The 24,125-nt window shown below is 34.0% G+C and overlaps 1 protein-coding gene across 8 annotated transcripts in view; it reads left to right on the top strand.

The window, feature by feature from the left end:
• The window catches only part of Dlg2 (discs large MAGUK scaffold protein 2), a 2,079,243-nt gene that overhangs the window by 1,127,920 nt on the left and 927,198 nt on the right, over positions 1 to 24,125 (top strand). The window contains exon 1 of one of the 8 annotated variants that reach the window (XM_047516991.1): positions 18,760 to 18,861. The exons of 6 other annotated variants lie outside the window; for them this stretch is intronic. In XM_047516991.1, the coding sequence (XP_047372947.1) occupies positions 18,784 to 18,861 (78 nt within the window). In that variant the 5' untranslated portion in view covers positions 18,760 to 18,783. Of the gene's footprint in view, positions 1 to 18,759; positions 18,862 to 24,125 lie in introns of those variants that run through there. One more of the 8 variants, XM_047516989.1, reaches the window with a different exon arrangement.

Below are 24,125 nucleotides of genomic sequence, written 5' to 3'. Positions count from 1 at the left end.
CTATTTATAAAAGCCAACATGTAGAATAAATTTAAGTGCCGAACAACAGAAGTATAGATAAAGAAAATGTGGTATATGTATATATATTTACACACACACACACACACACAATGAAATACTATTCAGTCACAATAAAAGAAGGGAAGTGTGTCATTTGGAACAACATGGATGAACCTAGAAGACCTTATATTAAGTGACATAAGTCAGGAAGCAAAAGACATACACTCCATTATTTTACTCATATGTGAAATCTAAAACATTGATCTCCTTGAAATGGGGGTTACTAAAGGCTGAAGTGGTTAAACAGAGGCCTGGGTAGGGGAAATATTGGCCAAAGGATACAAAATTAAAATTAGAAGAAATAAGTTCAAGATGTTTACTCTTTAACATGTGACCATAATTAAGAATAATATATTGAATTCTTGAGTAATGCAAGGAGAGTGGATGATAAGTGTTCTCACCACTGAAATAGCTATGTGAGATGCTACACATGTTAATTATCTGAATTTAATCATTTCACAATATATATGTGCTTCAAGGCATACCACTGTAAATGATATACATATGATTTTATCACTTTAAAAGAATAAGTTTGAAAAAGTTCATTTTTAACTGATCTTGATTTTAAGAACTTTCTAATCATAAATGTAATCGAAAAACCAATGTTTACTATAAAAGAAATATTAAAAATAAAAAAATAATCATAACGCTTAAACTTAAAAAAGCTCTTATTTACAAACAAGCATAAAAATCACCAACATCCTAGAAAATCACAAAAATTAATATAAGATGAATACTTAAAATATTCTAAATCAATATTTAAAACAATGTAAATGAAAATATCAGTGGGTATTGATTTCAATTTATCAAATTGGCAAGATTAGGAAAAGACATGGCAATACTCAGAGTGATAAGACTGGGGGCAAACCATCACTTCAGGATGCTGCTGGACAGGGTTTTTATCAGTGAAACAGCAAGGAATAAAATTTGACAACACTTAATAGAAGTCTCAAAATATTTTCACCATTTTAATTATTAATTCGTATTCTAGGAATAATAATCAGGAAAACAAATAAACATTCTTGTATGCTTACTTTATCACTGTATTGTTTGTAATAGTTGGCACATCCTTGAGATGAAATATCATTCAGCCAAGAGAAATCATGGCTTTGAAGTAAATTGAATAGTAGCACAATCTCTCACAATAATGGATACATCATGATGAAAATTGTAATCAGTAACTATTCCAGTATTTATGTTTGTATGTACATCTGCATCTGTATCTGCACTTATATAGTAAAGAAAATATACCAATTTTCTATCATTTAGGAAGGTCTGCAGGTAAATTTTACTTTTATTTTTATGTGGTATATTTTCAGACTTTTTTTTTTACAATAATTAGCAACACATAAATTAGAAAAATAAGGAAAATTGTTATTGAGCTATAGATTGCAGTCTGTCTCTATTTTTGTAATATAAATCTTCACATGTAACAACTTGCATTTAGGATATTAGTTGTATTAAATCAATTTTTCATGAACTTAATTATAAATTTAACCTTTGGAAAATTAATACCACACTTTCTCCTTAGTTTGTCTGAAAGTCTTGTGAGTGAAGAACAAAATAGTTTACAAAATTGCTCTCAAGAATAGTTGGGAACATCATTCAGGTTGTGCTGTTTAATGCTCAGTGCCCTTTCACAGGAACTAAGAGAAATATGAGTCTTGGCATATGTTATTTTCTGCATGAAAGCTCGCAAAAATCCCTTGTGTATTTCAACTACAAGAGTGATAGGCAATAGCATTTTATTGTCTTTGCCATATGACTTGGCATTTGATTATACTCAGTTTAGCACTTTATATAATATACTGTCTTTGTAATTTCTCCCTCTTATGAACTATCAAAGCATTGTATATTTTCACTAGGTTTTAGCACATTATTTTCCATTAATCAAGTTTTTTTTTCCACTGAGCAAGTTTTACCTTGTTTCATATTTTAGATCTTCTACCAGACTGTAAATTCTAAGACATTGGGAGTTCTGCCTGCACTGAGCCCGAGGTGCCTTGCACATGGAAATAATATCTTGTTACATGACTGAATGAATAGCTGATAAATTAACTATTTAATACTCTATATTCCAATTCTTTCAGGTTAGATGTTTCCTAAACAAGATTGGAAACCTCCAGGAGGTTGAAACCAACATGTTACATTGATTTTTTCACCTTACACCTGCTAATAAACTGAGATTTATTGCCCACTTAGTTGAATTGTTTAACCTGTTGTTGTACAAAGCACATTTGGATGAAATCATCTATTAGGACAACTCATGGTTAACCTTAAAATAAAAACAAGAATTATTTTAAGATGTTGCTTTTGTTTTTTTAATTTTTAATACTAATTTACAAGTGGTTGTTACTTAAAGTCACATCACTTCCACTTACCATTTCCAAATATTTGATGAGCACATATAATATCCTAGGTATCCTTCTAACTAATGAACAAAAAAGGATAAAACCTCTTTCTTCAAAAAGATTGCACTGTAGGGCTGAGGTGTGACTCAGAGCTAGAATGCTTACAGAGCACACATTAAGCCCTGGGATTCATCCCTAGAAACTTAAACACACACACACACACACACACACACACACACACACACACACACAAAGCTTACATTCTAATGAAAGTGGGAAAGGGAGGAATAAAATAAGTAAGTGAAATATGTTAAGTGCTAGTAAGTTCTATGTTGAAAAATAAAAAGAGAATAGCCAAAATAATATATTCATTGAAAGAGTATCACTTTAATAAAAACTTGAAGGAAGTGAAGGGGTGACCATATGGGTACCTGAGAAAGGAAATCTCAGGCAATGATTAGAGTAAAGCATGAGACTTGAAGAGGGAGTGAATGCACCACATTTAATGCACAAGAACCAAAGCAAGCCCAGATAGAGATGTGTGCCACGAGGATACAGTTAATTCCTAACTTCAAAAAGTTGTGATGAGATTTGAAATCTTATGTGATGCACTTAGCAAAATGCCTTACACATATCAAATAGTGGATCAATATTATTTATCATCCTTATGAGAAGCATATAAGACAGGCTCTTAGGACATTGCTAGAAAAAGCACCACAGTTGAAAATTCCTTTTTAAGGTATAATTTGGGGGATTTCTACACCATATGTCTGGACTACCTGATTCTGGTGTATTCTTTCATTGCAAAGTTACTTGCCATGGACTCTTACATCTGTTGGATAATTGTTTATTCATATTTCTAAATAAACTTACTAAGAATTTGGTCCATGGAGCTTCAGTTAATGAGTTGAGGGAGTTCAAGTTGCCCTATCCAAATGCCTTGAGATTTGGCATTGGATTGGTTACCAGGTTTTTCATGCAAAGCTTCAGCGCTGGGATGAAAGCCCTCCTGCTCAGAACCCAGTGTTCCATACTCCCTTGGCGAGGGTGATGCTCATTCTCATAGACATTAGGTCTTACAGACAACCTCAACATGAGCCAAGTTCCCTTAATGGATGTGCTGGAAAGATCTCAGTGTTGCAGAGTCAAGAATGTAATTTGATCTGTGCCGACAGGAAACAAATTGATCATTTTGGCTCACATTCCTGAATCAGAAACAGCCTTTCCCCATCAAGAAAGACTCCTACATGATGCAATTGCATTCCCAGATGGTCCTAGATGTGTAGTCCTAACTTAGATTTGCTGTTCAGTCCTTATATATTTTCCAATAGTGATTATGCCCTTTTAAATGTTCAATAAAAATATGGCAGTAGTCTAGTTTGTGCTGTGGCATGCATGATCCTTAGTGATATTTTCTTTTCTTTGTTTCCCCAAACTAAAAATCCTCCAGTTTTCTTGCATTGGGTCAAAGAAAGGGAGTGTAAAGAATCCTAAGGATCTCCTAGAATAGTTTGCTTGCCAAAGATTGCTGAGAATGAACAATTTAGAGTTTAGACTTAGAAAACTTTGTTTCCTAAGCAAGCAGCAGAAAATAGAGTAGAAAATCAATTTCTGAAATCAAAATTAAGCACCATGGTTAAGTCTGCTTTTACACCAAAACTAAACAAAATAAAATGGAAAAGAAAAATAGAATTGGTTGAGTTTTTTAAAAATTCTTTATTGATGTAATACAGGCCAGACAGAAACATATACTCAAAATACATTGTTAATCCTTGCACTGTTACTAAATATTCAACAGTGGCGGGAGGGGACAAGTGTGAAATTTCATTAGGAAAATTGCTGTAGGTGAGACATAAAAGAAAAACAGAAGTTAGGTAGAGAGAGAATAAAAATGGAAATAGAAGTTTTTTGCTAAGGTGTCCTAGTTTCTGCTGCTTTTCTTCTTTATGTTTCTTTTATTTTTATGGAGTCATTTGGATTTTTAAAATTGGTCCTTTTTAAGAAAACCAAATAAGTTGAAGTTTTAGATACACATGTGCTTTTATGTTTTTGTTTTAACAGCTTCATTTAGGTATAATTGATATACAATAAAGCACACTTTTTGTATTTTGATAGATTTTGACATATCTCTACACCAATTAAACCATCACGAAATCAGAATAATGAACATGTTGTTCATCTTCCCCTAAAATATCCCTGTGCTCTTGTAAATCCTCCCTTTTCTTATCCTGTCCATCAGCAGGTGGTCAATCACTGACATTCTTTGTCACTATAAGATTTGTTTGCATTTTCCTAATTTTTCTATCAGTGGAATTATTCAGTTTGTGCTCGTTTTTTGCCTGACTTCTTTTACTGAGCCTGATTTTGTTAGGGGATACATCTATACTTTTGTTCATTCTTTTTTATTGCTTAGTATCCTTTCATTATATGAATATAATGTAATTTATTTGTTTACAGTTTTTTTTCCAGTTTGAAGCTACTACAAATAAAGCTGTTATGAAATGTGTGCATTGTCTTTGAACATATGCTTTTATTTCTCCTGGGTAAATACCTAGGAGTAGACTTGCCTTATTATATTATAGGTATGTTTAAATCTTTAAGAAACTCCCAAGCATTTCCAAAGTGCTTGTACTATTTTATATTGCTGAAGTGTTTTATTCTATATTTACATTATTTTTTCTCTGACAGGCTGGATATAATTTTGAATTCAGTTGATGTGAAGAACATATTTCTTCTGGGTAGACAACCATCTTGTCCAACAAAGATGGCTCCCAAATTTGGGCCTTTCTCTTCCTCCTTCCTTTTTGCATTAGTATATTCCTCTCGATCTTCAGCTCTGCAGTTCTTACTACTAATTAGTTAATCATCTACTTTGGTGGTGTTTTCATGAGACTTTGTACATGGGGCACTGGGTAAAGATGTCCTAACTCAATTCTCCTGAATTATCTTCTCCTGAGGCAACGGAGGGTAGAATGCCTCCAGATGATTAATGACCAATCATGAACAAAATCTTTCTTTGACTCTATTTATCTTCCCTGAGAAGAATGGAATTTTACCAAGACGACATCACATACCAAGGAAGACAACAAGGGAAATGAACAAGAGAACAGCAGGTTTCAGATCCCTGGCACAGCTAGCATGCTCACTGGGGCTAGAGGCCCTGTCCTCAAAGGAAAGGGTATACCATTTGATTGGCATCTTGCCCCCACTTGTGAACTGGGAGCAGGAGTTCTGAATCAGGCTTCAGTTTGCATTTTGATGAGCCCTTTGTTAATTCAGTGACCTCTAGCAAGTTAATAAGAGACTTCTTATGTGTAGATTAGCAACAAAAATAGGAACTACTGTATAGAATTCTTTGAAGATTAAATAAGGTAAGCAGTTAATTGTTTGACTCATTAAAAATTTGATAAATGCTAGATTTGATAAGCATCTTAACCACATAAAGCTCAGTATCCCGCGTATATGGATATCTGTATGTACCTGGACTCCCATAAACTTCTAAGCCCATCCTGACCTTATAATATATTGATTCCCATAAAATTTTATCTTTTATCTTTTAACCTTATTACCTTTTTTATCCCACTTAAATCCTATGAAAATTCATTATAACCACTTCAATTGCATAGGCTGTCAATTTTGTCCTTTCATTTTGTGCTTCTACAGAATCCATAGTGCAGTAAGGAAACTACATATTAAATATATAATTGTAAATATTGAGATGCTCGATTAATTGGTCGTTGAGGTTTTTTTCTATATTAGGCAGTGATCAGAATTTAAATACCACTTATATTTCAATATCTTTTTTCAAACACTAGATTCACATCTAGCAGCTTACTCAACATCCATCACCACTTAGATATCTAAAAGATATCTCTAAGTTAACATGCACAGAATTCATCCTCTGGATTTTCCTACAAAATCTATTTTATTCACAGCATTCATTTCAGCTAGTGTTGAGTTCAGTCATCTAGTTTCTCAGGCCAAAGAAATCAGGGTCATCCGTGCTACTTTTTTCTCTCATAGACCACATTCAATAAACACAACACGGTCTGTTGTGTCCCTGTTTAAAATAGGTCCAGAAGCCAACCACCATCTTTTTATTTCCATGTAGAATAGTTTTGTCCAAGTTACTATTCCTTTTGAACTTGATAATTGCAGTAATTCTTAACTATTTTCCCTGCTGTCAGCCCTGACCTTCAACAACCAAAATTATCAAAATATCAGCAGAAGTCATTCTATTAAAACATTAGTCATACCATATTACAACTCATTCTTAGAGAAAATCAGAACGCCCTTGAGAGAGTGCTTTCCACGTTTGCCCCTCACCTGCTCTACCACTCTGACCTTATTTTGTGCATCTTCCTCCTTATTCTGCTTCAGCCACACTGGCCCCTAACTGTCCTAAAACAAGTTAACCAGAGTCCCTTGTTGAGGCCTTCACCTATAATATTTTTTCCCACATGTCTTTATGGCTTACTTTCATTTCCTTAAGATATTTACTCAAAAGTTACTTTTTCAGTTAGATTTGTCTTACCCTGTCAAGAAAGTTAACCATATCCAATGTCTTTTATTCACTTATGCCTGTTTTACTTTTCTTAACAGCATGAATCACTACTTAATAGACTATATTTTGCTATTTGTCTTTCTAACTATCTCTTCCCTACACTAAAATGTAAGCTTCACGAAGAAGGAATTGCATGTTGGATTCAGTGTTATACCCCATCATTTAGAAATAGGCTGGTATACAGTAACACTTAAAAGTGATCATTGGAATAAATGAATAACTGAAGGAGGGACTTTTTCATCACATCACTTTTTAGATACGTATATCCTGAACTTTCCAAGTGCTTCACACTCTGAGTATATCTAAAAGTAAACACACACCATGACCTCTTTTCACATAGCTAAGGAAATCTCCCAAGGCATGGGGTAAACTCCATAAAGCAATCTGAAATAGGGATTCTAAATCATTTGCAACAATACTACCCATTCAAAACAACCCAATTATCTACTTTAGAAGAGTTAACAATGAAAATTTAGAAGCCTTGCTTGGAAGCTACTGACCATGAGGAAGAATCAACAGGTGAAACCAAAAATCAAGTAAATTTCTAAGATACTCATTTGGACAGAGTTTCAGATAGAGGCTATAAAGTAAGAACCTAAAATGATTGACCAGATGAGGGAAGAAATAGAAAGTATAATGAAAGAAGAAGGTACTCTAAAGCAAATTCTTACTTTGACTTATAAGTTTCTCCAAGACCTCTAGGCTAAAACTTCTACTGCTTTTGAATTCTTGTTCTGGTCCATGAAGCACTAATCAAATATAATAGCTTCAGTCTCCTCATTTATTCTTTCTTTCATTTGTGAATTAAACAATACTTTTGAAACATTGATTATGCACCAGGTACTTTGTTAGGTATAGAAGGTACTGATGAAAAGACAGACATAGTCCCTTATTTCATAAAATGTTCCACTACAGGAAAGCAAGGGGAAAATATATATGTATGTGTATATATATGTATAGATTCTTGTGCTAAATGTTAAAAGGAATGTGTGTGCTGAGGAAGTATGCCAGGGATCTGTGTCTATTTTAGACTGTCATGAAATGACATTTCTTTATTGCTCCTTGCCTTCATTCCACCATCTTAATGAAACCTCATTATCTCCACCATCTCCATCATTCTCCCTAATCTCCAGCTCTGACCATGTTTGTCACAATTAAACATGTATTGGCATTGTCTAATTACAGAATGGCTGTAGCCTTTCTGCCTGATGTTCTGCTATTCCAAACACATCTCATGTTTTGCAACCTTCTTCCTCGTACTGTTTATTCTGACAAAAAAAGAAAAAAAAATGTACTTCTTGTTCTGATCTCTTTTCTAAGACCCAACTCAAATGTCCTCTTTTGCAGTGCGCCTGTCTTCACCACCCACCTCAGGAGCTACTGTTATCATAACTCTTAGCACTTGCTGCTGCCTGACGTTGGTCATAAGCCACCAAGTGACGTTTGTTTGTACTGTTACACTATGTCTTAAAGATAAGGAATGTGGATAGTCAGAGAAGTTTTGAAAATCTAGAAACAAGGGAGGGACACATTACTATTCATAGCCTAATTTTTCTAGTCAAATGACCTTGAATAAGTTACATAATTTCTCCAGAATTTAGTTTCCTCAATCTGTAAAGGAAAATGATAATATCTGACACATGGATTCCTTGTAAAGACTAAAGGAGCAGAGAGTGTTCCTCAAATTTATGATTTGCTAAGTGATACATGGCAAACAGTTTTTAAGAACATACTTTAGCTTATTGTAAATTACTGAAAATTCTAACTAGTATATATGTTATCAATTTTTTTAAATTAAACTTTTATAATTATTGTTTTCTTATTACTGTTTAATATTAATATTATTCTATTTTATTATTTATGTGGCAACTTATTACTCATGGAAAATCATTCCTGTTTTATTTAGTCTAGTGGTAACAAGATAACTTAAAATAAATTTATTTTAATAAAATTAAGTTAAATAAAATTTTTAAAAACTAGGTAGGAATAGAGATCATATGTGATATGTCAGAAGTGGATGAGTTTAGATAAATAGTGAGTTAATGCATGTTAAATACCATAGTGGGCAAAATATTTTATGAATCTTCAAGGCAAGATGCTTTAATTTTATGTAAAGATGCGTAATGTAAAGTAACTGATGTATAAAGCACAACTGAAGTCAGTCTTCTTCCATTTGCTCTGTAGTCAGCCATGAAAGATACAACATGATAATACTATTACATCTTTTTTTAAAAGTGTGTATATTCTTTAAGCTGAAGATAGACTGCAATTAATATCAGGGATATTTTCAGTTACACTATCTGTAGTTGACAATTGTGTTGAAGATTTCAGCAGCTGCTGTTTCTGTCTTGTGTAGGTGGCAGGATGCAAAATGGAATGGTTTGTATATTTTCACTAGTGAATCTCATTTTTAAGGATGTGAAAGAAGGAATTCATTTATTTATGAATTGGTTTTATTTATTAAATTTTGCAAAGTATCACCAGTACTCATGGAAGAGGAGAGATTACAAAGTAAGAAAATCTGACAATTTTTATGTCATATAACAAGTTTTAGTGATCTACCCATAGAAATGATAATTTTAAAAGTACTTTGAATTCTCCTTAGTATAATTTTAATGTACTCTGTAGGGTATGAAGATTAGTTTGAGGCAAAAATATGACTGGGGGATAATAATCATAAATGCTCTATGTGTGATATATAGTGCCTTCCATTCTTCTCCCAGGACTATGAAACAATTTAATTATACTATTATGGTTATTCATTTATTTATGCATCCAGCAAATAACTATGAGATTATTTTTAAAACTACTTATTAAGTCACTACCATGTACAAAAGATATGTACCATGTACAAAAGTAAATAAGGTATGTTTTTTTAGTAGCTCACAGTCATTTGGTGAAAAATACATAAATTCAAATCACAAATGTAAAAGGAACTAAACTTGTGTTATGTTTTTGCAATAGGAAATGTAGACGAGAGTGACTAGTTCTGTCTGGGTTATCAGGAAAGCTTTCATAGAGAATTATTGAGTAAGGTCTAAGAAAATGTGTAAGAATTTGTCACATGGAGAGTGACAAGGAGTAGGAAGTGAGGAAAAAAGATAGGACTGCAGGAAGATGCAAAAATACAGTTGCATAGAGTATGTCAAGGAAACAGAAAATAATTTCAAAGATCCAAAGGAATGATATGGTAGGGCTAAAACTTCATTAAAAAAATCTCTGTAAGACTTAAGAGATCATTATTTTACAGATTAATATTTGGATTACAAATGTGGTGCACTAACATATTATTTGAGCTCAAGAGGAATTTTGAAATTGATTATATAATACAATAACCAATGGTAGACAGCTAGTAGAAACAAAATTAAAACTGAGAGTATTGCCTCCAAAAGGAGCATCCCACATCCATGGATGAAAATAATTCTGCTTTGAGGTATTTAGAATACTGAATTGTTTAACTGAATTATAATTTGTAGGAAAGTTCCTGTTCCAGAGGACTCAGTTCAGATGAGTAGTGTTGAAATCTCTCTTTGTTGCATGCCTTGGGAAGGTATGTAATTGTGAAAAAAATGAATTACATTTCCAGTAACTAAGCTATTCAACTACCCATATTCTGAGCTCTGAACCTGTTCCAAAAATCTATTTATGGCCTTGCTTATTTCTTTGTCTTCTGTGTTCATAAGTCAAAGTTCTCATATGTTGTATTAGACACACATTCTTTCTTGACCTCAGACTTGATATTCTTTGACTTTACTCCCCATCTATACCTACCTGGCTCTACATTCCTTTTATTAGTCACTGCCCCATCAGTCTATTTCCTTAGATGCAGCAAAATTTAATCTTAAAGCATGTGGGAAAATCACAGCATGTGGATGCAGAACTACTACATAAATTCAAGATCCATTTGAGTTTTTATTTTTATGAAATATCTCTAAAATGAAGAGAGGCACTGAGAAGATTCTCAAAAATATTCAGAAAGATTTAAAAAATATCCATTTGAGTCAGGGAAGAGATACTTGGGAAATGAAAAATCTTTAATAAAATATTTTTATGAGTTTAAAAATTGCTTTCTTCACTAATGACATAAAAAGAAGAAAAGACTTATTAAGAAGAAGGAAGGTAGACTTTCCTATAAGGATGACTGGATATAAATACAAAGAGAATGCTTAAAAAAATCATTTTGCTCCCTCTGAGTGTATAGTTCAGTGGTAGATCCCTTGTTCAAGGCCCTATTTCCAATCTACAATAAAACCAAAAATATCATTATTTTCTACTTCTTTATAATAGTAAGCATACATTGTCTAGACTGCTATGGATTTTGTCTTTCTTGAAGATTAGAGGGTACATAAAATAAGAGCAATATTTTTATTGCTTTCTGTGTTCCAGGAACTATTCCAGATAGTTTGTATGTATTATATCATTTTTTTTCCAAATTATCAACATAGTGGCATAGTTATGTCAACATCTTGACATAACTAGTCTCACATCACAATATGGTGGTGGCAGCCTATTTCATAGCTAACTTTAGGCAATTATTTTACTATGGTGACTTTTGAACATTGTTTTAATTAGGTGATATCTCAGAATCTCCTCTTGCATGAAACATTTCATAATAAATCTTACAATACTATTGTAACACATGCTTATTTAACACTAAAACTTCTTATACAAGTTAAATACTTCAATTTGTTTATGGGTCACTTTAGAGTCATGCCACTTTGACTTATTTGTGTTTGTTATGAATAATGGCTGGAATGGTAAGCTATCAGACTGATTATTTTATTCTAGGCATATATGGATTTTGGTAAAGGCCTTTGGGACATGAGTGTGGGGTTTGTATGCTCATGCAAGGTAGGACAATTGAATTTAGGTTCACTGAAGGAAGAAAAATCAAACCAAGGCCCATTGCATAAAACTGAAAATTTTAAAAGATACTCATTTAATAAAAGGGCTTCTAAAGAGCTTCATTCACCAGCCAGGGAAGGTAACAAGGAAGCATATTTCTAGTATGTGTGGAAAAAGAAAAGCTTAAAATTAAACCCTTTATATGTAAAAAAAAAAAAAAAAAAATCTCCAAGGCAGAAAATTAACATGAAACTGCTCCTGGACAAGTGAAATATCTGGGCAACTAGCAGAGGGATGTGCAAAATTATTTCGTAGAAGCCCTTGCACAACTAAGGGTCTATGAGTCTCCCACAGGACTGAAAATCATTTAAAGAACTCAGAAAAATATACCATGACATGCAGAAAACACCCATCATGAGTGGAATCAGCAGTAGTAGACTCCTAAGAAAATTAGGGAATATGAGTATCAGAGAAAGACAAAAGAAAAAAAATGTTTTAAATTAAAGGTCTTATAGATAAGGGATAAAAGTCATAATACAAGAACAAAACGCCATGATAAATGGGCAGATTTTGAAAATAAACAAGCTATCTAAAATATCTGTAAATATATTAAAAATAATCTTTCAATAGGAAATCATGATAGATTAAAACTTAAGATAAAAATATAAATTAGAAGGTAATAATTAGATCTGAGACTGTAACCCAGATAGTAGTGCAGAGATGGAAGGCAAAAAAATTGGAGATACATGAAGCCATAGGATGGGGAAAAAATGCAGGAAGCATGTAGCTAGAGAAAATGATAAGAACAAGAGAGAAGAAACACTAGAAGAGTTAATTACCAAGCTTTTTGGTTTTTTTACTATTAATCAGATTAAATAAACATAATGAGTTCCAAGTAGGACTTTCGTTAAAAAACAAAAAAATATTGTGGTGAAAAAAAATATGAACAAATCATATAAAGGCATATTTCTTAAAATATAACAATTAGATTAGCAGTAGATATCACATCATAAAAGTTGATAACAGAAGACACTATGGGATAGTGTCTGAAGTAAAATCTATGCCAATCTAGAAATCTCTATACCACATTTAAAGTCTAATGTAAATATTGGCAGTTCAAAAAGGAAGGAAATTTAATTCAGAAAGTTTGGGGTGGTAAAATAATGGGAAAATAAATTGATAGTATATTGGAATTAATGTAAATTTTAATTGTAAAAAACTTGATGATGGTGATAATAGCAATAATGACTGATTTGGTGGTAAATAGAAGTAACATTAAGATGGGACTAAAAATCCATAAAAAAAAACATGGAAACTTTAGGGGTGGTATAGAATTGTATAATTCATAAATTGTATAATTTGTTCAATTGTACAAATTCATAAAAACTAATTAAAATTTTTATATCAAATAAAAAGAATAATTAGCCTTTCAGGTTTTGCTGTTTGTTTTAAAGCATAGACAATGTGTTATTGGCATAGGTAAATAAAAAAAGAGCAATTAAAAAAAAAAAACAGAACATAATTGCATACACCTCTGTTCTAGACTTTTGACTTTAGGGTGCAAGGAGTCAATAAGGAAAAGGAATAGCATTTTTTAAAAATATTGTTTAGTTGTTGATGTACCTTTATTTTATTCATTTATTTATATGCAGTGCTGAGAATCAAACCCAGTGCCTCACACATGCAAGGCACAATCCCAGCCCTAGGAATAGCATTTTTATATACTAAATAAATAAACCTAGCATCATATGAGAGCAAATAGATTCCTACCTCTTGTTAAAACGTACACATACACACACATTAAAAAACTTGAAGATGTTTGTGAAAAGCAAAAAATTTAAATTGTCTAGAATAACATAAAATAATATATTTATGAACTAGAATAAGAAATATTTTTAGGATACAAAGCTGTATAAACAAAGTAAAATGTGGATCAATTTCAATTCATTTAAATATTAATGAAGGCTCTGTATGATAAAACATGAATTAAGCTAAAAGACCAGTCAGAGATTGGGAGCAGATATGTTCAAAAGCTTTCATAAACAAAGGACTAATGTCCAGAATACTAATGTACTTTCACAAATCAGTAAGAAATATATAACCCTACTTAAAAGTGGGCAAAGGCTGTAAACAGAAGGAAATTCAAATACCAGTAAACATATGAAGAGAGACTGAGTCTTACCCATAATCATAAAAATGCACATTAAGATTATGAAAAGAGAATTTTATTTATTGGGAAAAATTATTAAGTCATATTATACTGTGGCACATAGAATATAGGATTTATTTCAACTACTAAAATTGAAAATTGGAGAACAAGTTGTAAAGAATTAAAGATGGACACACCCTACATGATCCACTAATTACATCTGGAAGTATCTACTCTATACAAAACTGTATGTGCTTAAAGAGAAGCATGAGAATGTTTCTTGAATATTATAAGATGAATCAGGGAGGATAGTGTGGGGAAATTTTGACTTTATTATAAAAGTTTCTTTGGTAAAAATATCTGAAACAAACATGGCAATATATTAAAATTATTAAATCAGGGTGGTACATGCACCTCTGTATACTGTAGGTGCCTAAATATGTCCTGGTTAAATTTTAAAAAAAGAATGCCTGAGATATTCAAATGTTGAAAAATTAATTTTGATGATTTTGAGAATAGAAACAAGAGATGTAATTTTAGCTCATTTATAATTAAAGTAAGTGGGCTTATGGTCTGAAGTAACTCAAAACTATTTTTTTTTCACAATTGTCTATAACTCGGTGTCTCTTTGGTGCATAAATATATCTGTTACTGTTCTAGTTTGCACACATTGTCTTTGAGATACATATAAGCTCACAGTCACTGTTTCTCCTATTGTCCATAGGGATAAAACATGCAGGGAAATTTAGTTATTTTATTGCATTTTTATATGCACTGGCACTAATTATTTTTCTTTTTCCAGCTAACACTATTATTGGGTTTGTATTATATAAAAACAAAGCACAGTACTTTTTCTCTCTGGGTTCCCACAACATTTTCCCCCATCTTTTATAGTGCCATTCTACATTGAAATTTATGTCTTTATACATCTGTGTCCCCAACAATAATAGGGCTCTAATAGAGAAGAGATTATATATTATTTATTCAAAGTCCCTAGAATTTGACATGTGGTATACACTCAATAAATTTTTATGGACAATAATTTGTTATGTTTTTAATCACAAAAGTGATAACATGAATTGTTCTCATGTGGATGACTCACATGATACAGAAATACTTAAAACAGTATGCTTTTTATCTTTTCCTTTCTACTACCATGTGTAGAGGTAACTAATATTAACCCTTTTGTATTCCTTTTAAATGAAGTTAAAAAATATTGTGTTTATATTCTTCTAGTAAATCCAATGTCATACATATTCTATACCTGCTGTTTAAAAATTGGCTAATATCGGATACTAGCCAAAAGCTATCAAATGTGCATCAAATATACTAAACAAAAATCCTTACATGAGATTGGTTTTATACATTAACTTGTTTGTCTCTCAACTTGCATTTTCTTTGGTGTATATTAAATACTGAAACTTGATACCTTTTTAAGCTACCAGATATTGTTTCTAGGTTTTAATTTTTACTGTGTTTTAAAAATAATTATGTATGTTTAGATGATTTTTTAAAGAAAATCATTCATATGCCAGGCAGAAAATGTACAGTAGGTAATGGTTTGATTTAAACACTGCATTTACCTTGAAAATTTAGAGAAGGATCACATAGTGTGTGTGTTGAGGCATGAACCCAAAGCTGCTTAAAAGGATTAATGCTGCATCTCAAACTCAGCAGCACGGGTAGGCTTCTGTCATTTGAGATATTAAAAGTGAAATTATAAAGGAAAAGGTCTGTCCAGGTACCAATCGTATCCAGATGGGAAGTGTCTGAAAAATTTGTTTTCCTTACACAGCAGAGCTGGAAAGTTATTTATCTCAATCAGCAGAGCAATGGTTAGAGACTGCTAGGATTAGCTGTAGACAGCTGCCACCTTCTTTGTAGCAGGTATATCTTTCCAGAGAGAGCCCAGGGAAGATAGTGGTATAACTATGACAACACCTTTATCCAATTCACATTATCCATCTTTCAAACAACTTTTACAATTGAAAATATTCCTCTCCAATTGCCTCTTCCAAGCTCTCCTCATTTGGGAATTTTCCTACTTTGTCCTAGAGAAACTTATTTTGAATATCTACATTTTGCTAAACATTTGGGTAACATAATAATGGATTCTGACTACAAGTGTCCTACCCCACACTGTCTTTTCTACCTCTATCTGCTTATTTAAGGAACAATAGTTATTATTGTTACCATTTATGTTGAATTTTAACTTGGAAGCCCAATTTATTTTCCAAAGAATTCCATCCTGGAAAAGTCTGTGAAGCTTTTTGGTCAGGTGTGCAAAGGTCATGAGAAGTTCAGCATAAAAGCAAAATCAATAAACAAAATAATCAACTATCAAAGATCTCTCCAAGCTGCAGTTTTCATGATTTAGTTAATTTATGAAGAGAATGCAAAAAATATTTTACAATCTGTCATTCCCACCAGAGTAAATTAGCATTTGCTTCCCTTTATGGTATTAATGGTTTAGAAGTTCAGTACTTTCTGTCTCAACTCTTTATTGTCTGATTCCATCTTAGAATTTGAAAAACAAAACTTTCATTTTTAAGGAGGATTGCTTCCCCCATCCTTTGTACAGTCAGTTGAATACTCCTTGAACTGCAGCAGGGCTCGGATTGGGTAAACTATAGTCCTGTTGTGAAGCTCTTTAAAACCTAAACAGGAGTTATCATGTATTTATTTGTTGGATTTCTATGGTCCTTTTCCTATCAACAGTACAGGGTGTAATATGGAAAACTGTGCACAGGGGTTGTCTAAGAATGTCAAAAGGAAATTATAAAGCAGTGCTTTAGGAAGTGAGATCACAGAGCAAAGGGAATAGCTAAAGGCAAAATCAAACCCTGGGTGGCAGCAAGGCATGCCAGAGAAGGTAGAAGATGCTGGGCTATCCCAAGGGTGCCACTGTTGGCCTTGCAGGACACTGAAGCATTTCACCGCAGCCGATGTTCCTGGTGAGCACTGGAGATTTTTGTCTATTTTTCACATGAAGATCCACAATCAGAACCACAGACTCATAGGACAGGAAAGGGTCTGAAGGATCATCTACCCTATTCTCTTAATTTACAGATGAGGCAAATCAAGCCCTGAGAGAACAAGGAGAAAATCTAGAAACAATGTCAGGGTCAGAAACCAGATCATTTATTTCTTCAATCAACATCCATTGAATACATTGAGTTAATCCTCTGATCAATGTTCTAGGCACAGGGTTACCTTAGCGAGTAATATGGCTATGAATTCTGACTACCAATGTCCCATCCCACACTGCTGTGCTCTACCTCCAATTGACTGTGAGGCATCTGATGTCCTTTACAATATCTTCTCTCTCATTCCAAGCCCAACCCTTGTAAGCAATAGACCTCAGTGACTTTGTGGGGAGAAGGAGTTCTTTTCCAAGTGTCTGCAATTGTGTTTACATTCTCTGATCCATATGTGCTCATAGGGCACCTCTGCCAAATTAACTAGAAAACATTTACTGGATCAACTCTTACTTGTGTATCACTGGAAGGCAGGTTTTCCTTGCTAAGAAGAACAATTTATTATTTTTTTTCTTTAGTAGAATTGGCAAAGGGCTTAAACTTTCTCTCATTGGTAGGAACATTGGTCTCTTAAAATTGACTTTACCTTAAAAGTGCCTTACATGATAGTCTAAACTCTAATAAGATAATTAAAGTTGGAAATGCCTAGTGTTAGAATTAAGCATGAAAATTCTTCAAAGAAACATGATTTAAGAGCTGGCATAAATCTACCTTCCCAAAGGTAATATTACAATTGTCCATTTAACACTGGATGTCATTGCAAGAAAACCTGGGGTTAAAAAAGAAAAGAAAAAGTAGATTAGTCTATTTTAGTTTAAAGGTAGTTTTAAACCCCTTTCCATATCTCAGTTCCCATGCTGAAAATCTGTGCAGTAAAAGAGGCTCCAGTTCTTTTAGAGGTAAATCCAGTGCCTTGGAAAATGAAGGACTTTCACTGAAGCATTTGGAAGGACACTTCATCCTGTGAGTTTTGCCCTTTGTCCCAGGTCAGCCTCTAAAGAAATAAAGTGCTTCTCTTGCAAGCTGTGGATAAGGTTGGCTGATGGGCAGAGATGAGACTTTTTCCTTGTAACAAATGGACTGAGGAGTGCACAAGGGAAGAATGCTTATATTTGTAGCCCACCCCCACTGCCACCAGTAGTCATCTTGGAGAATTTAAGCAGGGTTTGGGTATCACAGACACCTGTTTGTGCCTCCAGGGTCAGATTCCTGGTAGCTCTGCCTCTCCCTGTGCCTGGCAGCTCTCTCCCCCGTGCCTGGCAGCTCCTGTATTGGCTGATTTACCTGCGAGGCTGTATGTGGATCTCTCTTCACACGGCCACTGCCGCCAGCACGTACTGTCAAGACCGAGGGAAACCAAGCGAGGAGTGCAACTGCCTGAGCCCAGAGCCGGAGGTGAGCTGCCTCTTGGAGGAGTTGACTGCGGCTTCCCTTCCTCCTGACACACATGGAGTTTGGTGGCGACAGTGCTGAAGAACTGCAGACAGATACTTAGCCAACTGGATGTGTATGAGCTGGCTGGGAAGGCAGCGCCGTCTCACCCGGACCTCCTGCTGGCAGGATGTAAATATACCTGCAGACTGGCCAAACGGGACTGCCTTTCCCCCCCAACCCCTCCCTCCTCCCACCCTCTCCCTCAGCTAACCAGCATGAGAGGAACTGAGAAAGCAACAGCCTGCAAGTGACAGCTCCAGCCTGATTCCGCTTGCCTCTGAGCCGAGGTGGGAAGTTGATTGTGCAGCAGCTTCATTGTAAATTCCTTCCATTGGCATCACTATGTTTGCCTCCATCTGGTATGCCAAGAAGCTGGGTCGCAGGTTCGTGCACAACGCTAGGAAGGCGAAATCAGAGAAGGTATGGAATGAGTGGGGATAAAGATTGCCTTTTCGATTTGCCAAGTGCCTGCTCTGGACTATTGGTCTGAGTACAGACGCAGTCTTCATTTGCTTGGGATGAGAACCTGTCTCTCTCTGTGAATGTGGTCCATGGCACTTAGAGAAGGGGTAACTCTTAGAGCCTGGCTTGTTAAGAAAGGGAACATTTAGGGTTAAACAGGATCATTGGTTATTCAAAATATTTAGTGAAATCATGAATTGATGGTGTCTCAACAGAGACTTAATATTCCTTTAAATTACATAGGATGAAAGAAATTGAGCAGCTGCAATTTTTGCTTATTCAGGGAGCTCTTGAGTAAACTTGTTGCTGCACTGCATTATTTTTATTGCTGTGATCTTTAGTTCTGAAGGAAGCATTATAAATACCTGAGCCTTTCTCCAGTACATGTGTTCTAACCTGTGTCTTGGGAACACATTTTTGAGACTTTCAGTAACATTGACCAAACCTCACAGGAGTGTTTGATATTTTTTTCAAATGAACAAAATCATCATTTTGAAAGTGTTTACAGTGAGCAATTATTATGTTTATAATCAGATACTCATTATAGCCATTTAGAGAAAGGTTTTGCATTTCTTTTATTCAGCATGACTAGTTGTTTCTAGAGAATTTCTTTGTGGACTTACCTCATGAGTTATATTTCTCTGTTAAAATGGTCTGTAAGTTCTGAGATGTATATTACCAGCCTAGACATAACTGAAGTTGATGGCTTATAGATTTATTTTTTCCATGTTTTCCAAGGCACTGGCCAGATTGTCATATTTGGGAAATCAGTATTCAAGTTGATAGGTATTGGGAAAACTTAGAAAGGTAAAAGTAATCTTGTGAAACTGAGATTTTGCATATTACCCTGAGGATATGATCTTTGGCCCTATTTCTTTCCTGCCGTGTGTGTGTGTGTGTGTGTGTGTGTGTGTGTGTGTGTGTGGTACATATACACATACCACACACATACTCTTAAGCTTGACCCAGAGATAGCTTTCTCAGTCTGTGACATAATCCTTTCTTTTAGCTACAAAGATGATTTGATTTTAACTTGGTGTTCGCTCCTTCAGATTGGGAATGTTGATAAAATGAGAATTTTGTGATAAACCAAGATACACTATCTGTAGTGTGAAAAGAGAAAATATCACTAGAGTTCAGAACTGGAGCCTTGTAAAATTCCAGATATGAGGATCAGAAATTCTAAATAACTGACTTGCTATTTATTGGCCATTTTAGTGGAGGAGAGACAGGGGATCGTTGGGGTAGAATTCGTCCTTTCCCTAATCCTACAGATCACAGGTAAAAAGATTGCAAACCTATCAGGTTCCAGTACCATATATGTTGAACAATTCAGGTTGGTTTTTCTTTCCAGTAATTTTTAAGGAGAGAGACTTGCGAGTAGGTCTTTTATTAGAGAGCTAATGTTTTGAAAAAGTGCTTCTTCCTATAAAAAATTATAGGTTATGTAGATGAGAGAACTGTCAGGGACTGCAAATGACTCTGAAAGTCACTGGGAGATAATACCTTATACCAAATTCATATGCAAAGAAAAGTTGAAGCTCCCAGTACCACTTAATTCAGGCTTGGGCCTCAATGTGGAACGTAGCAGCTCTATGGAATTCTGTACAGAGTTTAAAGGATGCTAATCCAATGCAGTGACATTGGCTTCTGCTTCCTGAGTGTGGGAAGGAGGTAGTGAGGGGCTCTAGGACATCCCCTTCATTTCTACAATGGCTTACACTTAGTACAGGCATGAGGAAACCACATGTGAGGTTAAGGGTTTTAAAGTCTTTATTTATCTTACCCATAGAGTATGATACATTCACATCAGGAAATGAACTTTAGAGAACCAAAGTTTAGCTCTCAGATTGATAAAGACTGGAGGAAAAATTATTAAGTCTAATGCCAAGAGGGCTAGGAGAGGGATTAATTTTGAAAACTAGGTGCTGATAACCAACATGAAAATAGCATCCTTTTTCATTTTCTTGAAATTTGTATTCACAGTTACTGGAATAAATTAAAAGGTACGTTACCTTGAAAATGTAGGCACTCAGTCAATTGCTTGGTAAATGAAAAGAGTTTTATTCTCTGTGTATCTAATTTTATCAAGTGGCTTATTTAAACCAATAGTTGTGAATTTGTATTTTATCTAAAAGTTCACTAATATATTTTGAGAAATTTGTTAACAAACAATACTGCAAACTGAATTAATTCATATAAAGTATTCCTGTGACATCAGAGATCAAATGGTTACAAACATGGTGGGGGGCATGAAGTGATGCTACACATCTGTGGTCAGGGTGAAAAAAGATGCTTATGATTATTATTGAGTTTTATTTAGAGAATGACTAGGAAGTTGTAAGTAACTATTGATATACTCAAAGCATGTTTTAGCATTTTAGGACTTAAATCTTTCAAGAAACTGGTATGATTTTTAGTATCCTCTGTAAATTTGACTTTTTTTCCCCTCCAACTCTAATACAACAACCTGTACCCATCATAGCCCTTTGTTCCTATTTTCACATTCAGGTATGGTCTGGGAAGCGTTTTCCTCAGGCTGGGGTTAATTGAAAGCTAATTGGAATGTGCAAGCCTGAATGTCATCCTAAACACATAGTATGTCTTATTTCTGGTTTCCTCAGCTAATGCAGTTGAATTCAATAGCATTGTGTGATGTCCATAATAATCATGACAATAATATTAACAAAGCCTCTGTTCACACACATTATACATAAGATTTAATTTAATCTTCATTGCTGTCCTATTAGATATAAGTTATTTTTCCTGCATCCTAGAGAAGAGAGTAGTTGGGCCAAGGTCAAAAAACTAGTAACTATCAGGGGTGGAGATTGAACTCAAGTCAGCCCAAGCTATTGCAAAACTGTCTCTCTGAGACTCCTAATCTCTTTCCCATATACTTATAATTCTCCCAGATCCCCTAAGTGACCTTGTCTAAATAAGGGTAACCATTCCTTCTTGTCTTTTCTCCTTTTTGTATATTAGAACTCCAAAGTCATGAGGTTACAAGAATCAAAGTTTCTGATTGTGTAACTCAACCCCCTTATTTTAGATTACACTGTACCCAAACTATCTTGAATAGACACTTGTCTGTACTGTTGCTAGAGATTTTGCATTCTTTGTCCTTCTAGGTGGATAAATGTAGCAAGATGTTGTTTGTAATCTATTTCTTCTTATAAATAGCTTGTAATTGTCATAGTCTTACAACCTAAACATTGGCATTTACTCTTTGCTTATTCCTATAGAATACAAAGATGTCTTTCATCAAAAAGGACCTAAAAACGTGGCAGTTTGTAGATGTGCTTTCTTTTTAGAATGAGTCAAAGATGTTAGGTGATTCATGTTACCATTTTTCTAAAAAAGGAAAGCAAAAGTCTCTTTGTTATTCTTTCATTTAAAAGACAGTTTGTTCATACCAACAAATTCTGTGAATAAAGTCATTTTTGAAATGAAAATAAGAAACCAAGACTGCTTGACTGTAATAGAATACCTTCATTCACGTAATTATTCCTTTTTTTTTCCATTTTGATCTTGTGTAATTAATTCAGAAGTTTGTGTTTTACCTTTATGCCTGTTGTCACATTTCAACTTAAATTGCTTCATTTAGACAATCTCCAGATTGTAGTACTCTAAAAGGCCAGCAAAAGAAACTTTAAGATAAATTGAAAATGCAACTTCTGGTGTCATAATAATATGTAAGAATACTATAAAGTACTTAACATTATGAACCTTCACTCCCTTTATCAGTAATCTATGATTTCTTTCCTTTGTTTTCATTTTATTTTTTATGTTTGTCTTTTAAATGTTTACTCTGAAAAGTACATGCATGACACATTTAGTAAAGGCTAGTATCAGTATTCATCATTTAATAGATAGCTGTGGATGAATTTGGTATTCATATATAACCTACAAGTGATGTAACTGAGCCCACATAAACTGACATTGGGCTGTAATATACCTTGGAGAATTTTTCCAAGATTACCCTAGATCTACCTTCCTCCCTACCTAAAGCTAATATATCAGTTCAACATAAACTCAAATGAGGGATAACCTAGTGATACATTTTCTGGCACTATGATGAAAAAAAGAAAACTATGTCCTTGGTAATCCTGGCATAATATAAAGAACATTGAGTTTAGGACAGGGATGTATGGGAAGGGACTAAACTAGTATTGCTCTTTGCTATCCAGCCCAAAGATAGTCGTTTGGCTTCTCTGGCCTCAGTTTTCTCATCTGTCAGATGGAAACATCTATGCTTCAGTGGGTTCCCAATGTCTTCAGGATAAAGTCCAAGCCCCTTACTGTGCTTTACAAAGCCCATCATGTTACAGCTTCTGCTTTCCTATCTGCCATTATACCTTGACCCTCTCCCATGAGTACTCTAAACACAGCATTATGTGAACTACATTCACATCTTTATATGATGAATGCTTCCTCTAGCTTCTAGGATTTTGATTAGCCTGTTCAGCTAATTAGCTGACTACAGCTTAGCCCTATTCCTCTCTCATTCTGTTCCAATCTTGTATGACATCACTGTCACTAAGAAATTTTCCCTGGCCACTGAAAACCCAGTATGGGTCTTCTATCATTACCCACAGCAACTTTTATATTTATTAGGATCATCTTCATTTTTTTTTTCTGTAATCCTCACTGAACTCTTTATTAAAAAAAAAAAAAAAAAAGGACTGTTAATCTTGTTCATCAAACTTCTAGGGCCCAAAAGAATGCCTAGCACATAAACATCTTTCATACTCTATTTCAAGGATTCCAAGTTGTCACAAATTGCAAGATGCACAAATATTTTCCTTATCACCATGTAAAAAAGACAACCAATAAAATTGTAATGTCATTAATTTCAAGATCCATCTTGAATTCAGGGATGCTAAAATCTAAGAACAAGTTCATCTGTAGAATGAAAGAAGCCTGGCATAATACTCAATGAATGCACTTAATTCTAGGACAAAATGAATTAATATAAATAAAATGCTTACACTATTACACTTGCTATCAAATTACTTTTATTTCTTTGCAAATAATAATAGTTTGCATAGGTAAGTATAATAGTTAATTCTAAAATGTATCATACATTTTGTCTTGCACTAATCAAATTTAGCCAGCAATATGTGCCCTTATCTCAATTTAGTAAGATAAAATGATAAGAGGAAAAATGAAAATGAATATTATAGAAGAACTAGATTAAATGCCATAATCATTCTACAGGC

The sequence above is a fragment of the Sciurus carolinensis genome, chromosome 11 (assembly GCF_902686445.1).
Source record: "Sciurus carolinensis chromosome 11, mSciCar1.2, whole genome shotgun sequence".
Taxonomy (NCBI): Eukaryota; Metazoa; Chordata; class Mammalia; order Rodentia; family Sciuridae; genus Sciurus; species Sciurus carolinensis.
Note: the sequence above shows the minus strand (reverse complement) of the source record. Positions and strands in the feature narration are given on the sequence as shown.